Source organism: Buteo buteo, chromosome 23, assembly GCF_964188355.1.
Source record: "Buteo buteo chromosome 23, bButBut1.hap1.1, whole genome shotgun sequence".
NCBI lineage: Eukaryota > Metazoa > Chordata > Aves > Accipitriformes > Accipitridae > Buteo > Buteo buteo.
Window position 1 is genome coordinate 3,739,757 of NC_134193.1, and position 17,767 is coordinate 3,757,523.

A 17,767-nucleotide genomic window follows, 5' to 3' on the forward strand; every position below is an offset into this window, starting at 1 on the left:
CTTGACTCTGACCAGCAGGGAAATTTAGGACAACTGAGTGCAGATACTGACAATTTCTACCAGTTCAACTGTGCTTTAAGACTCCTTGCAAAGCCTCAGCTAGAAAAAGGATCACCTCTGGGTATCCAACAAAATAATCAGTTTTAATTTTTTTTTTTTTTTTTTTTTTTTTTTTAAACCTTAAGATTATGCAGTTCAGCTATCAATCATTTCAGAAAGTTCCATGAGGAGATCATCCTCATCCTTCCCTGGGTCCAGGTCAATTTCTGCTTCCAGTTTGCCTCCTGAGATTTCCCAAATAAGCTTCTCAAAGTCATCTTCTACAGATAAGGGTGCTTTCCCAGCTCCTGTGGAGCTCAACCGGCGTGTCTTTACTGCTACTTGTGAGGAAGCTGAGGTCGAGCTTGAGACCTCTGACTGTGCCACAGAGTCTGCTTGGCTTCCAATGTGCAGTTCAGGACTGGGAAGAACAAGAAAGAGAGCAAATCAGTGTATAACATTCCTTAAGCAGAGAGATGTTTTCTGCAAAGCAGCTCTTAAAATAGTAGTTAATCCCTCCTACCCCTCAGCCTTACACAGGGATTGTTAGTCAATTAACCTGGGGCTGCTTCTAGAGTCCAATGTATCAGCAGGTACATCTTGCAGTTTGGGGGTTTATCTGCAAAGACACAGCATCCGGGGTCTGGCAAAGATGGTTCTATTTTTGTCGCCAGAGACACTTTGCCACCTTTACTAATTTGACTGCAAAAAGGTTACCAAGTCAACCTCTGCAGGCGTTCAGAAAACCCAAGAAGCCACTGAAAAGCTGTACCAACTTGCAGCATTTTCAGACAAGAATCTAAATAAGCAGTCCAGCCAGCTGCTAGAAACTTATTATTTCAGACGAATTTTTCCTCTGCTGGATTTTGGCATGAATTATCTCAAAACTCTAACCTTTCCACGTGTGACAGAAAAAACCCTTAGTTTCATGTGAAAGGCACACTGATCAAGAAAAAGAACAAGTTGTGGTTGTTACCTGGTTTGGGGTTTTTCTCTCCCACGTATGGAGAGGAGGCTGTCCTCTGGCAAAGCCGGAACAACGGCCTAGGAAGAAGCAAGATGGTTTTTAGGATACACAGGTCAAAGACTGCTTTGCAGATTCTTCCTCCGCTGCTTCTCCTCTGGCATTGCTGAGCCTTAACCAAAACACAGAGCCAGGGCACACCTGAAGAAAAGTTAGCATTCCCTTAAAGTTTACTAACAACCTTGGGTCTTTTTAAAGAACGCAGCATTAAGGGATGTAGCAGAGCATTATGGAAACACTGCCATTCACCTGGTGAAAAGCAGAAAGGTACTACAAGCATCCTGTCGACCGCTTCTGGATTTAAAAGCGAACGGAGACCCGTAGAACATTTCAGTCTTCCATCTTTTCTCCAAGAGGAGGCTACAACTTGGGCATAAATTTTACTAGGGACCCACTACTGCCCCAGCCGCTCTCCTTACCACAGCTGCTTTTTTAGCTGAAGGCTCCTTTGTATCACCACCAGTGGCACTCAATGGCTTCACAGCCGCCACAGCAGACGGATAACTCTCGGCTGCCTTACGTTTCAGTGGCTGCTTTGTGGGAGAGGTGGCTTTCCCATCCAAAGGCTTCAGACACTCCTTCCGTTTGGCTAGAGTAAAAGGAAGAGAGAACTGATACCATCTTGCTTTGCCTCAGGAAAAAAAAAAACAACAAACAAACAGGTTCTCAAACAGCGCCACAACCCTTCTAGTTAAAAGTATTTAGCCAGCACAATTACACTGCCATTTCCCAGATTCTCAGCAGTATTTTCCACACCGTAAACTCTGTTTACCAACAAGCCATAAGAAGGAGCAAAGAAATTACAAAAAGGAGCCAGAGTTACAACGTGAAAGTTGTCACCCTCTGCCTTTCTTTCAAAGCATGACCTAAAGTAACTCTTTCACATACACTCAACACTTACTTTCAGCTTTCCATTCCAGAAGTTGAGCTGCCCCTTTCCCTGGTGATACAGCAGCACCCTTTCCGGGGCTTTCAACCCCATCTCCCGGAGATTTCACCAATATCCTCTTTGGAAGCTGATAAGCTGACCCTGAAACCACACTGGATTCAGGACTCCCTGATGCTGCAGTTTTACCCTTGATTGCCTGTTCAATAGGAGATGGCACAGCAGCTGCTTCCTTCTGAAGCTTCTCTTCTTGGCGTTGCTTCAGTTGCCGCTTCTCCCACATTATCTCTTCAAGGCTCTTCACTTCAACTTTAGAATTAGTTGCACTCTGATCAGAGGGCTGGAAGGAAACAAAAGAAGAGGACTAAGAGGACAAAAATCTATGGAGATTTCATTAAGAAAATCTCAGTAGCAATCCCTCCGAAATAGCTCCATGTGGAACAGAGCATGTTAATACCATTCAGAGCTGACATTTTTCCCCAGAAAACGTTGCCTGTAACCTGTCACAAGGTCCATGCTTTGCTATGGAAACAGTTTCAAAAGCCTACAATTCCCAACACAGCAAGCTTCTTCAATAGAGCAGAAGACTCTAGCTGTAATCTATTACATTCTTTTTCAGCAACAGGAAGCCATACAAGCTCCCCCAAGACAGCATTCCCTGACAGACTGGTTTCCTCTAATACAAACCTCCAGCCTTTTCTATTAAAGTTCTTTGCCCAGGATTTTAAGATCTCCTTCTTCCAGTCTCACAGATAAAGTCACGGAGAAGAAGAACATTAACCTCGCAGATTCTATCTGGTGCTAATAGGGTTTCTTATTCACTGTCAGGTATAATAAGATTAAGTCAAAGCTTGGCGTTTAACACGTTGTCTGGAAATGCTATTCAAAGTAGTGACAGGACTTGCGACAGCACTGCAGCGCTTACCAAATGCAGAAAGGTAGGAACACCCTCCAACTGGGAGCATGCAGCCAGTTACAAACAAAACATAACAAAATGTATCAAAAACTGTATGAATAGATAGATGTATATCTTCACAAAGGACTCACCTCTGCAGGTGCAGAGACAGCTTTGGGAGAAGGCTTGCTCAATTCCACTATCTTCTTTTCTTCTCTTCCAGGTGCTTCAAAACAAGCAGGAAAAAAAAAAAATCATCATTTTGTGAACAGCAGAAATAAAGAATCCTGGCTACCTCTGTTTCCTTGCTGTGTTTACTTCCTCACGTCTAATAATGGGACAGAGGGAAAGGCTACAGTAAGCAATCCCTGCACCGTTCGAGCTCTCTTTCCCTCAATCGCACTATTCTCTTTTTACGTGGCTTATATAATCTTAACGATATCTTTACTGCTCTGCCAATTTTGACAAAAAATGGCCCTCACATTAAGAAGTTGATACATGCTTTGCAAACATAGATACATCAATAACTGAATTAAACAACACATATGCCAAAGAGGAAGGTAAGCCTGGATTCAGCCCAGGGAAGATCCCATACCACAAGCGGATGGCAGAAAAAACAGAAGCAAGAAACTAGGCTACAAAGCTCCTCAGTGGAAGAATTTTCCAGTGGGAAATACAGAAAGCTATCACGTGATTCATGGAAAATAATATGGTTGCATATTCTGGCACTTCCTTGCCTTCTGACTTTCTAGCCTTAAACTCTTCTACCCTCTACGATATGCAGAAGGAAAAAGCAAAGCAAAACCTCAGCAAACTGAATTTGCTTGACAGGGGAAGCGCTTCACCAGGGCAGGTATCAAATCACCTTATTACCTATTAGCTTTGTGATCCGTAACAACCTCCTCCCTGTTGGGGCAGGTTCAGGTTGTGCTGGTGGAGCTGGCACTTTTCCTCCACTCTGCTGCATCCGCAGAGCTTTCTCCCGCTTGATTTCTTCCAAGGTTTTAACGTGCACTTCTCCTGCTGGCTTGGCTTTACCTGTCGGCTCTGCTGGGCGCACTTGGCTGGGCACAGATGGAGCAAGTATGCTCTGCTTCTTGGGTTCGCTCTCAACTTTTGTCTCGGTAGGAAACTCTTCTGGTTTTTGCTTCTCTCGTTCCAATCGCTTGTGGGTTTTTTCAGCCAGGGAGCCTGAGAAAGTTTTGACGTGAACTGCAGGGGAAGGTCTTGCCCCCAAGCTGGGATCTTCTGTTTTACAACGTCCTTCAGTCTGGGGTTTCACTTGAGGTTCTCCTCGTCTCCGGTGAGCTCTCTCAAGTCGAATTTCCTCCAGTGTTTTCACATGGATCTCTCCTGCTGGCTTAGCAGCCTTCTCTGTCATCATCAAAAAAAAAGAGAAGCACCAACATTTAAGGAGAGTCCAGCAATATTTAAAGTCTCCAAAATCTGTCACAGTACTAAGGAAAACTAGGTTTGCGTGATCCCAAGAATGCATCTTAGGACAGCACCATTCTGCACAGTATTCTCCTCCTTTAAGCCACTTGTATTTTGAAAACTAGCGCTATGCAGAGAGAGTGGGGACACAAAAAGCATTAGTCTATTTTATTTTGTTACTTTCTCAGACCGTTGTCTCTCTGTTCGCATCTCAAACTCCTGCTCCTGGCAGTGCTTCTGTCCTACTTGTATGTAAGCTTACTGCAGCTTCTGACGGTTCACAGCAGTTTTCAAGCAGAAACCTTGATGAGGCAGGAGTGGACAACACCCCCCCCTAGAGCCAGATCTCTGACAGTGGCTAAACAGGACAGCTTCAGCACTCGAGCAAGAGGAATCAGGCAGGCTTTTTTAAATTAACTTTTAGGGCTGTAGGAAAGCTCATGGAAAGACAAAAGGGGAAAGCATACTTAACAGCCAGTTCATACCTGTCTCTGTACTGCTCTGTTCAGAGGGCAGTCCTAGCCTCTCCTTCAGAGACCTGGGGACTTGAACTACAAGAGAGAACAGAAAAAGTTCAGCAGACTGCATAAATCTCCATTTGCTGTTCACATAAATCTCATTTTGAAATGAGAGCCATCACTTCACTGGGATTCAGAGCTACCTTGAGCCCTCAACCAACACGCAAAAAGAACCACTAGAAGAAAGGACAAACAGCAAACCTAAACAGAAAATCTGGGCATCAAATCCAGATGTCTGCTTAGTAGCCATACCTCTCTTTGGTGCTTTGGCAGCATTCTCCAGAACCTCTATCTTCTTCCCCAGCCTGTCAGCAAGGTTGCGCTTTAGCGGAAGGACACTTTTACCAGCTTCAGAAAGAGAGAAAACAAGCAATGCTTGAAGAACGTTTCTCTGGAGGAGGATTTTAGAACAGTCAGCCACAAACTTCAATGCTTCCAGGGATCTTTTCTTAGATTTGCCTTTCAGCTGCTAACCACATTTGCCACTTCTGCCGCCAATACACATCTCTGCTAAAATGTATTTTCCTCCGTCACACAGCAAAAACTCCCTTAAACACAGTCACGTTTAGATGAGGGCACCCGAACAACGGCTCACAAAAAGCTCTTACCCATGGAGGCTTTCCGTTTTCCCATCCTCTCGCCAAGATTCAGTTGAATCACAGGCTCCTCCCCTAAACCAAAGAATAATCTCTTCACTGCACAGAAACCAGTAGCCACTAAGAGCATTGTCCTTCTAGCCCACCTCCCAGCAAAAGGCACTCTTCTGGTAGCCAAACCACAGAAACGAGTGACTACGCGTAGTAGTAGTGCCACACCTTTTTTGCCTTTCAAAGGAATTTGTGCAGATCTGAACACCACCACTTATACACAGACTCGTAGCACGCTACTGTCCGCAAGTGCCACCGTCAGCCTCGTCAACGCTTCGAAAATTGGCTACTTGTATAATACCATCTTCTATGGGTCTGCCCTTTCATTACTGCCCGGTTTTTCCAGTTATCCCCTTTTTTGCATACTGACACTCGTATTGACATTAGCCTCTCTCTCTGCTGCTACTGCACTTAACCCAACCGCTACTTCTGCCACGTGCTGTCGACACGTTAGCTCATTCACAAATCTCACTCAACTTCAGGAACATGAGAGTCCAATTAAGCACATTGGTGAGTCTGTAAGGTGCTGTAATACGTGATGAGCTACAGCATAATGTCAGGCTGATAAAAACCACTTCTGGATCTTTTATTGCAACACAACAAACTGAGCACCTACAAATGCCCAATATTTGCAATCAAACCAGGGGCTTGAAGCATAAAAGCATGGTTTTCATTAGAAAAGGCAGCACCAGCAGGCTAACCTGTCTGAATTATCTTAATTATTACTTAACCATTTGGTTGAGGAGCCATGAAGTGGAAACAAAAGTATTTGCTGTTACCTTGCTTTGTAGACAGAGTCACAGTTCTCACTACTGTCCGTACATTTTCCTTTTCTGGCACAGGAATAGCCCGAGATTGGAGCGCAGGAACAGAAACTCCTGAAGGACCTTCTGATCATAGCAAGCAAAACATAAGAATGTTTAGAGGGAAAAAAAAAAAAAAAAGAAATGAAAACAAAAAAAAACCCAAACAAAGAAACAGAAACCAACCAAACCAGAAGAAGTATCACAAAGACCAAAGACATTAGTTATCCATTACTGTTCAAACATACAATAATCACTGCATGTAAATAAGAGAAATGAGCAATTTCCCTCTGATTTATCCTTGGAATTCCGATCTACAGTATCAGCTGTTTGAGTTTAAGAAAACAGATTGCACGCCAAAGTAGCTCAAGGCCTGCAACTAAGTTGGAAGTCTGTCCCTCAAGCAGCTCTCAGCTGCAATCACCTCTCAGTCTGAACCCAACCGCCCCAAAAAATTTCCTTTCTCATGCCAAGAATTGTATTCACCAGTGCATAGCCAGCTATCCAGGTAGTATCAGAAGTTTAAAACAAAAAACAAACAAACAAAAAACACACACAAAAAAAAAAAAAAACAAACCAAAAAACCAAACAAAAATAAATAAAAGGATGAAGGTGAACAGAAGGCAGAAGGATAAGAAAGTAAATGATATTAACTCACCACCTTGTTTTTTTGTTTTTTCCTTTAGTTTCTTCAATTTGATTTCTTCAAGTGTTTTTATTCCAAAATTTAAATTGTCCTCTGAAAACAGAAAATGGTTAATGAAGCTGAGGCCTAAAGGCACATGTTGAAGAGCACACATCCTCAAGCTTCTTACAGCTCAGAACCCTTCCAAAGTCTTCCAAATAAACCCTCTCAACACTCCCCACCAGTAAAAAAAGCCATAGAATGCATGGGTATTTTGGTAAGCAATTGGAAACTTTCCTCCCATCCTACAGAGTAAAACCTACCGTTTTAAGCATTTAATCCACCTACACGATATTAGATTCCTCTGTCATTACACATGGTTTCTTCCCACAGTGTTTGAAAGGACACATTTGCAGGCATTTAAACTCCACGCTGTGGCTCTATTTTGTTTTACAGAAGTCAACAAGGAGGAGTTGACCTGTCTGACCCATAGGACACACGACATTATTAGACAGGAATGAGCTCATGGAAATAACTGACTCCATCCAGCTACCCGATGCTCTATCGTAGTTTTAGAACATATCGCTTTGGAGTCAATCGTCAAGTTCTCCTTCCAAGCCATCCTACTACAGCTGCTAGAATACCTTGCTTTGTATTAGCACTGCATTTCCTAGTGGAAATTATCCGTAATCCATTATTGGCTTCTGTTGCCGGTTGCTGGATGGGTGTTTTAGTTTCATCTCCTTCTTCAGAAAGCTGGTCTGAAAGTCCAAAATAAAACCTATTCAGTTATGGAGCAGGGATTATACAAGACATTTCATGCTCATGTAGCCCGTACAATGACATTTCAGTCCACGGTTCATATTCTGTTCGTATTCTTAACTACAAGCAACTGTTTGTGGGAGGTTTTTTCTAAACAGCTATATGGACTTCATAAGATCATATACGTAAGAGCTATACGGGGAAAAAGTATTTAAAACTCCAGACTCTGGTCTGTAGCTTTAAACACTACACAGTTCAGGCATTCTGTCATTCATACATTCACCTCCAGTAGAAATGCCTTCAGTAAGGAAAAAACACTCACCATCATCATCTTCATCATCATCTGCAGCATTGATTACAACTGGAGGATGTGTAGGACTTGGGACGTTTTCAGAGTTTTCCACTTTCATCACCCCCCTCAGCTGCGGAGAGGGATTTGACTGGACAGAAAGTTTGTTTTGCTGCAGTGACGCCTGAGCCATTTTCACATCATCTTCTGCAGACTCAGGTGGACTTGGAAGCGTAGCTAGAGGAAGACGAGGATCATCTCTCATTTGGCCATGTAAAACTTTCACCCCAACCTTGCACTCACTGTCTAGATGCGGTAGATAAGGTAGATAGCCCACCTGGCTGCTCAAGTCAGAGTTTCCTATTCCCCACCCCTACGAACACACTAGGAACAACGGCCTCCCTTCACACACTCATCTCACCACCCTACCCTCCAGAAAGGATGAAATGAAGGGAAAGCAACCTGAAGTGCAAAGGTCACACAAAGCACAGAGAAGCTGAGCAGCAAAGAAAAAATTAAATACCGGAATTATAGTCCGTTTAGCTGAGAGCCTGTGACTGCACACTTCTCCCTACACTCCTCAGTCAGCAGTTACTTGATGCCTTCTACGGCATTGTACCCACTCCTAAGTAATATTCAAAATTAATTCTTTAATGCTTAAAGGAAAAGGACCCAAGAAACTCACTTTTGCTTGGTGGTAAGAAGAGTCCATCAACATAACGTCCTTTCGTGTGATGGAAAGCACAGTTGGATTTTTGACAGCCAACTGGTTGATTCTCCCAGTAGCAAGGAATCTCACTGCGTTTTTTCTGAAGACAAAAAGAAAGAAAAGCTCATGGTAACACTCGCCTTAGCCTTGCTAAGAGACAGTTACACGTCATGCCAGAGACAGGGCTATCACAGTGCAGTGCGGAAACATCATTCCAGAGGGCAGTTTATCACCAAAAGCATTGCAGGGCAGATCGACAACGTTTGCATAAGCTATAAAACTACTACATATTATCTAGCTTTCCTGTCATTCCGTTGGAGAAGATGGGGGCTCGCACACGTCAGTTCAGGGTGGGTTAAACTAAGACAATGTGCAAAATACTGGGATTATTCAGAGGGAAAAAATGCCTTAAATTGCCTAGCTTGAATCTATCTCAAGTTATCTTTCAGAGCCTTATTTCCTTCCCATCTTCTCCCTCCCCACCCTGTGCTACCCCAAGACGTCAGAACAACGCCAGCACCTAATACAAAAATGTCTTGCTGAGATATACCTAAGAAATTGATTCTTCTTCCCCCAACTTCCTCCCAGCCCCCTCCAAGTAACGGAAACCACTATCATTTGAAAGCGAGTAAATCTATCACATACAAGCACATTCAGTCTGCCGACAGCAAGGAAAAAGGCTTTCAGGGATTTAGTTGGAGAACACATCTTTAGCCAAACACTCACATCAATTTCCATGTGTCTGAATCTGCAGATATTCCTGAAACAGCGACCCTCCTGCCAGAGCGTGCAGACTGTCTCATTTCCCAGAGCAGCTTCACAGTGGCGGAAGGAACAGCTGTCTCCCTGTAACCAAAAAGAAATCAACAAAAAGGAAATTAGAACAGTACAACCTAAAAAAAGTCCATGCTAGTAGCACTGGAAGCAGAATCGAACGGCTTCTTAAGTTAACAGAAATCTGGATGTCTCTGCCCCCTCTCCCCCCTCCTCTCAAAAACTCAACAGAAAAAAAGAAACCCCAAAGCAAAAGAAGCCCAAACATACCTTGTTACAGGTGGAATAGAAATAGAAGTAGCAGTCGTCTCCTTGGTTAGACATAGTCAACAAAGTCTGAGAACGAGTTCAGGTTCTAAGGGTTCGCTCTCACCAGGGACTTCCTCCAGTCCTGGCGAGAGCTGGCTTCACTCTTTCTTGGACTAAAAGTCTCCTAATGGCTTGATCAGTCAAATCTTCTTTTTAAAAGTAACCCTAAAGAAAGGTATCACTAAGTGAAAAACAATTAAATAATAAGCATTTTTACAGCTGCTTTCTGTTAATCAAATTAGCCTCTTGAGGGGGGGAATGTCTTGAATTCAGCTGGTCACAAAAAGTATCCCAGGTTTTTTTTACAGCCAAACTTCTGTAAAACTGCATGGGTTTTGCCAGGAAGTGTTCTCTTCTGTGTCCTCAGTAATAGTTATATGCCTCAGAGCACAGAAAAAACTACTGCTTGTGGCTGTAAGCCCAACAAGAGAGCCACTTCTTAAAAAACTGGTCATACATTTGAGTTATCAGTCAATGATTAACTGTGGGTACCAACAATTTCCATAAAATACAACTGACATATTAAACATTATTTTCCAATCACCGTAGGTGATCTTTACGTTCACATACCTGGACAACTTCAGCAAAGATATTGATCTTCAAAGACTTCCAGTTAACTTCTCCTGTAGGTCGAACCAACACTGAATCCGTGAATTAATAATAAAGGGGTAGAAAGAATTTTCCTCCTCACATTGCCAAGGGAACCTCTCATCCACAATTCAAACATAGGATGTGCTTTAAAACATCTTACAACTAATGGAGGAAGCAAGTCCATTTGAAAACTGTCAGACTGGAGACAGCCAGGGTTAGTTAGCTCTTCCAAAAAAAAAAAAAAGAAGAAAAAAAAAGGAAAAACCAAAAAAAGGCCAACAAAAAAACCCAGTGCATTTAAAGATGAACTTGTGATTCAAAGTGGCTGCAAAAATGAGGATCCATCTTCCACAGCCGAACAATTTTAAATTTTTCTATTTTTTTTTTAATTTAAAATTCAGTGAGTTGCAATTTCTGGTCTTCAAGATTTCTTCACCTATTAAGAAAACACAAAAACCTTCCCCCATCTTTATTACCTGTACAGCAAAAACATACTTGTGCATATAAATACACGAATATGTATATACATACACAGATGTGTTTATACACACCACCAAGAGTGAGTGATCATAAAGTCAGCAAGAGTGAGAGTAAAAATTAGAATGTGGGGCTATTTGCCACAGCAGACTGCATAAAAAAAATCTCTCATTTTGAGGGAACTGGCAAAACCAAAAGATCTACATAACAGTTTGATGAATATGCCTTCAAGGCTGATGCTTTATAACACAAGTGATTTTGGGGCCAGCACACAAATAGGCATACATATGTACATGCATACAGTATAAACATATCTATACACACAAGCGTGCACAGTATATGTTGCATGATATCCGTATTGAAAGCAACTTTTAGCCCTAATCGGACACGCGGAGTTGCAATCAATTAACAGCAGGGAGACAGCAGATCAAGGATACAGCAAGCTTTGAGAGGCAGGGAAATGCTTCCTTTGCAAGTGGCATGGCTGCGTGATCCCAAGAATTTGGAATTACTTTGATTTTTAGGAAAGAATTTGTTCTCTTTTTACATCAGAGCCAATGCTACAAGTTTGCCATCATACGCTGTTCTCTAATCCATATACCCATCATTATGCATTGCAGTAAGATCATGGAAGGTTTGAAAAGATGCCTTAGGTCCAATTCAGCAGCTGATGATTTTTTGGTGCCTCCAGAGCTGAAACTGATCTTCCTTAGCCACAAGCAGGTTTTTTTGATGTGAAGTCAGATACTTTGATTCTTACTGTTCTAAAGATACTAAATGCCATAAAACCTGCAACCACACCAGATAAAGTTCAAATTCAAGTGATTCTGACCCCTTTCATTCAGATGCTGCGCGTTTCTGTGCAAGTATTTCTGACTCTCTTGGACAAAACTGAATGAAATAGTTCTTACAAATTAATAACAAAAGGTTGGAACCTTCTACTCACACAAACACTAGTGAATTTTCCAGGATTTTTATTTTTGGCAGGGAATTTTCCCAAATCTAAAATAAAGAGAGGAAAAGTTGGGTTCTCACGTTAGTTACTGGGTTTTGACTGCTTGGCAAAGGGAAGAAAAACAGTTGTTAAGTGCAAGGTTTCCTTCCCTTCTTCAGTATTGATGGGACTATTCACTTTTCACCCTTAGCACCTTCAAAAACAGACTCTTGTGTCATACATATTCCTACGCATCTCCTTCTAGAAATTACTGGCGCTCCTTCAGGTAGAAGTTTGACATGAAACATTTTTCCAAATGTGTTACTGATGCCATTGATAATTAAAGGAAATTACAAGCATGATTTCTGCAGTTTGCACAAGCCAACTCTTAAATGGAAGGCAATTAAGGGACACTGCTTTGCCCAGCAGAGGCATTCCAATACAAATCAGGAGGAATTCATGGTCTAGAAGGCGCCATTTCTTTTCCCTAGGAAGTGAGACACACCTGTATAGTGCAACTTTACTATATCTACCACCATGGGGGGGAAAGAGAAATCCCCTCAGATCTAGCTCTTTTGAATGCCCAAGCAGCTCAGCATTTTACTTGTTGCCTTCCATACTCCTGAGCAGACTTCAAGACCTCTTCAGAATTTGAATGGATCTTGTTTAAGGAATGAGAAAAAAGCAAAACTTTAAAACAACAACAAAAAAACCCCAATGAACAAAAAAACCCTTTACAACTCCCCCACACACACACTCAGAAGGAGAAACACCCCTTCCAAAAACCTCAAAGTTCTGAATTCCACAAAAGTCCTTCCATTTTAAAAAAGGTTAACTCAAAAACATTATTTTTTTTTTAACTGGTATCAGTTAACATGGCAATCTGACTGCTAAACAGAAATCAACCGAACTAACCCCTGAAAGTCTGAATACGAATGAGTAACTCTGGCGCACTCAGCAGGTCTCATGCAAATTGATGAGAATCTTAAACACTTGTTTTTTCTCCAGAACTCCAGTAAAGTTTTTGTATTAAGAGATTTTGAATTCATTTTGGAAAAGAAATAACAATTAAAAAAAAATAATTACAGATGCAGTAGCTAGGGGTCAGGAAAAACATGCCAACAAGTACCATAAACTCCACCTTTGCTAAGGGAAGATAAATAGTACAACGAAAGTCTGTCTAGTCTGTTTTACAAGCTTGTCTTTCTCGGTACTGAACAAACAGTCCTACTCCCTGATCTAACCTTCCAGCTTGCTGACCTGCCTTTGTCCTGTACCAAAGACCAAGAAGGGAACAAAACTTTTTTGTTGCACCCCAACAAACGCACGAGAGGAGTACTAGTGCACCTACCTGTGGGTACTTGCGGGTTATAAAGCACAAAGTATTTCACTTGGGCAGTCTCTCTTGCTGCTCTACTTAGTGCCTTTAATTGCTTACAAAAATATTAAAGATGCTTAACGCCCCCCTTGTTTATTAGGGCAGTCAAATCACAAGGAAGGCAGAGCACCAGGAACTACATGTTCTAATCCCCCTTGTCAATCCGTCAGCCTTACCCCAGCTGCAAAACAGCTGCTGATGTTTTACCTGCTTTTTACAGCACTCCACAGTCTGAAAGTGCACTAGGTGTCACAAGTTACATAGAGAACGCTGCATTATGACCTGAATTAGGACATCCTTCCTTAAAACGAGAGGCAAATCAGTCTGTTCCTGAAAGGGCTGATTGGCCCGGTGTTTCTCTAACTGTCAAAGAATAACCCTCAACTGAAGCACTCATCAGGTCACACACTGCTTCACTACAGATCTCTCTTTAGCTTGACACATCAAGATGTCTCTGCAGGAGAAGGAATTCTTCAAAGCAACCTTTACAGCAGGGATCTAGTAAAGTGGCCAAGACAAAGTGTTCAGACCCGAGCGCACCACTCCGGAGGAAATCAGTTTCAAGGCTAAGGTATTTCACCCATCTCCCAGTCCAAAAGCCACAGCGACACCCTTCATTTGAAAGTCTTTCCACACGTTCTGCAAAGCCAGATGGACATGACCGATGGCAGCACTTGACTAAGAACTGCAGCTCCCCACTGGCCTCCACCTGCAGGCCAACAATCTTGCACCCATCAGACATCTGGGACCACTGGAATGAGCTGAGAAGAGACCCACTCTCCCTCCCTGGGGGATGCTGCTCCACCTTCAGCTGGTTTAAAGTCACTTTAACCTAAAAGGTAGAGAGAGGTTTGCTGAGCAGCCGCTTCCTGCTTCAAGTGATCCTGTGCAAGATCGTTTGGATGCTGGAGTCCCTGAAGAACTAGCAGAATGAGCAAGAAAATCGCTTAAGTACCTGCTGACCTGCTCTCAGTGCCCCTGTGCTCAAAGTCCAGAATCATTAATTTCAAAATATATGCCAAACACGGCAGCTGGCACCTAGCACTGTGCGCACAATGCCGGCAGTGCTGTTGGAAGCTGGAAAGCCAGGGGGAGGGGATTAAGGGAAAGCCACACATCAGTTTGGTAACTTGGTTCTGTAGGACACTTCCTACTGCAGAAGTTTTAGCACAGCCAGTGGGAGGGAGATGCCTGTTTTCTACAAGGGGACTTCTGCCGGCACAGTCTGTGTATCAAAAGATATCCTTGGGCCAGCACTGTCAAGTAGTCCGTGGGTGGTTCAGGGTCCGGGTATCAACAGTTCAGTGCATACTTCCGTGTTGGGTTTTCTCCAAAGCCATGACAAATTTTTCTCTTACACTGTTGTACAGTCATGTTATAGATGGGAACTGACTCTTAGTGCCACAACCCGTAAGAGCTTCTAATATGTTGGTATTGAAAAAAAGCGTCTTCAGTAATCAATTTTACAATAGCTCTGTTGATCTGTTATTTAAGTGCATTCTCCTATCTGAGCTCCTTCACAGCAGTATGTAGTTGACAGTCTGAGTCCCATGGTTAAGATTCATGTCCTTTCTCCTACCAAGCACCTGCTCAGTAGGCAAAGATGGACTGGGAACACCCAAGCCTGGAGATGTTCAACCACAACCGGCTCTAAGCCTAGCCGTTGAAAAGAAATAGCTCAATACGTACATCACCTTGACGAGGCAAAAATTCACGTGGAACCGCAGAAAAATCTAGAAGTGCTTCCTCAGCTTCAGGTTACCAACAGCACTATCACATTCAGGCGCTGGCCCAGCGTGCAGGGTGCGTGGTCTGCAAGCATTGCTGCAACATGGAAGTGCCAAAGCAAGTCCCTGCTCTGCCCTGCCTGACACACTTTTTAAACATCGCAAGGAGCCTGCCAGGTATACTGAGGGTCAACTGAGAAGTTCCAGACAACAGATGTGTTTCTATTGATTTCTGGCATCAAAAGGCTTTGGACGGTACCGCTTGCACGAAGAAAACTCCCTCTACCGTCTCCAGATGCTCCAGAATCCATTACTGCTGCAGCTGCAACAACCCACGTCTATGGTAAATCTCTTTGACAGCTCTTGTTTACCTAGGCACAGTTGCAGTCCACTCCTCCTCTTCTTCCAGCAGAAAAAACAGCCTGCTGGCTCTGCCACACCGTCACTGCCAACGTGAGAGCTGGGAACATACATCCAACTACCACTGTTAAAACCCCTGTCCGGGGAGACAGCTGACACAGACACGTTACAGGCACAGTCACCCTCCCCTACAGCACTTCCAGCTATGACCCCTGCCTGTCAGCCACGGCCCATCGCACACAACGCTCTGATTGTAGATGTCACCTAGCTTGCCACGGCTCATTTTTTGTTTGCTTGTTCTAGATATGACACACCAGGTGAACCATAGATCCGAAGTTCCACACAATGCAAGTCTTTGCTCTTCTTCCAGGCAACAGTGCGTGCTTCAACATACTTCAACATAACAAAGCTCTCTCCATCTTGCTCAGTGCCAACAGGCATGACTGCAGCACACGCAGCTGTAGCAGTACCTGCACGTCCCAAATCCTCAACAAATTTTTAGACAGCACCAATTTTTAATGTAGTGGCTTTCCCTTAATGCATAACCCCTTCTTTCTCATATTTTTAGCAAGCGGCTCTCCTCTATCGCACTCACTGTCCACCAGCTTTTCCTCCTCCGTGTCCAAATGGGCATCGGGAATCAATTCCAAACTAAGGGGACTGCTAAAGGTGCTTCATGTACTCTTGGGCGATACAGGCATACTTAAATAAGACACACTCATTCTTTTTCTATTTCTGAAGTCAATGCTGGGGCCTGGCAGCAATTTACTACAACGATTCAGCTTCCTCACTGAAGCGTTTTAGTAAATCTCAAAAAGAGTCAATTTGCAGCCATTTGGAAGGGTGTCATTTTAGATGAGAAGTGACAGCAAGAGAAATTTTTCTCTAGACTAGCTTTCCCCCTGAAACACCTGGCCACCCAGCAATAAATTCAGCCTATCTGTTCAGTCTGATCAGTTTAACGTGAGTCCAATTCAACCACATGCCCCAGTGGTGGTTCTGATATCATTTCAGAATTCCCTGTCCCCAGGAGATCTTCTTTTTTACAATCAAATAACACAGTTTTATTTTTAATGTATGGTCCAGAGCTCAATCTCTGAGGGCAGCATGCACCCCAAAGCACCAGTTCTGGGAACAATCTGTAGGCTCCACATACTGATCCCTGCAACAGTAAAAATCACTTTTGCATTTTCATTATAAACATCAATGTAAGAAAACAGAAACCTCTTAGGTCCAATTCTCAAGAAACAAAACCAAACGTCACCCAATTGGGTTGTTTTAAACAACGTAAAGGAGAAATTAAGATGACAACCGGGTGCATCCAGAGTTAGTCAGTTCCTGAAGGCAGTTCCTCTGGGGAACAGAGGAGCAATTTGCCAGATGACTACATTACAGCACGCCCCTTATACGCACTGCTACAAAAGGAAGGCACAAGGCTTTAACTGGGAACGTATACTCATAAGACACCCTCACTGTGATCTTCAGTCTGCCCAACTGAACCTCTCCAGAGCCTGCCCAAGGACTCCGTTGCCCCGGGAGACCACCGGGGGCGGGGGGGAGCGGACCCGGCAGCCGAGCCCTACAGAAGGGCTAAGGGCCGAGAGAAAGGCAGGGGTGGGGAACGGGAGAGCTGCGCCCTGGGCTGCGGCCCTGTAACTGCGGGCAGAGCGGACCCTGGGCCTACCTCGGGCAGCGAGGAAGCAGCTCCCCCCTCTCTAAATTCCTGGGGCGCCGAGGCCGGGGAGAACACCTCACCCCCACCACCGTCCCCGGAGAGCCCGCGCTGCCCCCGCCGCCTCCCCCCTCCCGCTCCAGTGGCTACGGACACCCCGGTGAGGAAGGCTCGGGGACGCGGCCTGGGCCGCCCGCCCCGCCGGACGCGGGGGACGCGGCCTGCTTCCCCTGAGGGGAGCGGAGAGGACCCGGGCCTGGCGAGAGGGCATTCCCCAGCCCCTGCGGTCTACGAACGGCTCTAGTTACCGGCGATCAGGGACTTTACCGAACCCCTGGGGACCACCGCTGCCACCGCCGTATCACCTCGATCCGCCGGAGCCGTCGCTCAGGCCGTCGTCCTCCCCGCTGCCAGCCTCAAAGATGGCGCCTAACATACGGGCAACCTCAGCTCGCCCGCTACTAAGATGGCGGGCGGAACGGCTTCACCAGCGCCCACTTCCGCCCGTGGCAACCGGCGGGGGCGGAGCTCCGCGCGGAGCGCAGCGGCGCGGCGGCACCGCCCACCGGGGCGACAAAAGCTGGGCGGGCGGGTCCCGTAAACAAAGCGGGGCGGGTGGCTTTTCTACCCCTTCCTCCTCCGAGGGGTCCCGGCAGCGCCTCTAACCCCAGATAAAGCCCTTCGTTGTGGAGCGAACGGCGGAGTGCCCCTCTTCCCGGCCACCTCTGCCCCGGCTGCGGTGCCCCGCGCCCACCTTTCTGTCAGGGTACCTGCCTCTGCCCACCATGGTGCCAGGCCTCGGCCCTTGAGGTGTCCGTTCCCTCCCTCACGCTAGCGGGCGCTGCCTCAGGGTTACGCTTTCCAAGATGGAAGCTATTTTTTGTCTTCAGTCCGGTTTCTCGGGCAGACAGGCG

At 44.8% G+C, this 17,767-nt stretch overlaps 1 protein-coding gene across 2 annotated transcripts; it reads right to left on the minus strand.

Moving 5' to 3' along the window:
* Nucleotides 1–124: 124 nt before the first annotated feature.
* On the minus strand, nt 125–17,150 carry LOC142043839 (zinc finger CCCH domain-containing protein 11A-like). Of its 2 annotated transcripts, none has more exons than XM_075055490.1 (17): nt 10,285–17,150; nt 9,676–9,879; nt 9,358–9,477; nt 8,608–8,731; nt 7,956–8,159; nt 7,516–7,632; nt 6,908–6,985; nt 6,223–6,333; nt 5,405–5,467; nt 5,049–5,144; nt 4,764–4,829; nt 3,718–4,218; nt 2,997–3,070; nt 1,965–2,289; nt 1,483–1,652; nt 1,016–1,083; nt 125–460 (listed from the first exon to the last, which is right to left on the minus strand). In XM_075055490.1, the coding sequence occupies exons 2-17, from the start codon at nt 9,727–9,729 to the stop codon at nt 196–198; spliced, it is 2,436 nt and encodes an 811-aa protein (XP_074911591.1). In that variant the 5' UTR covers nt 9,730–9,879; nt 10,285–17,150; the 3' UTR covers nt 125–195. The 2 variants fall into 2 exon arrangements, with proteins under 2 accessions (XP_074911591.1, XP_074911590.1); XM_075055489.1 differs by having other exon boundaries at nt 6,905–6,985.
* Between the last annotated feature and the right edge of the window lie 617 nt (nt 17,151–17,767).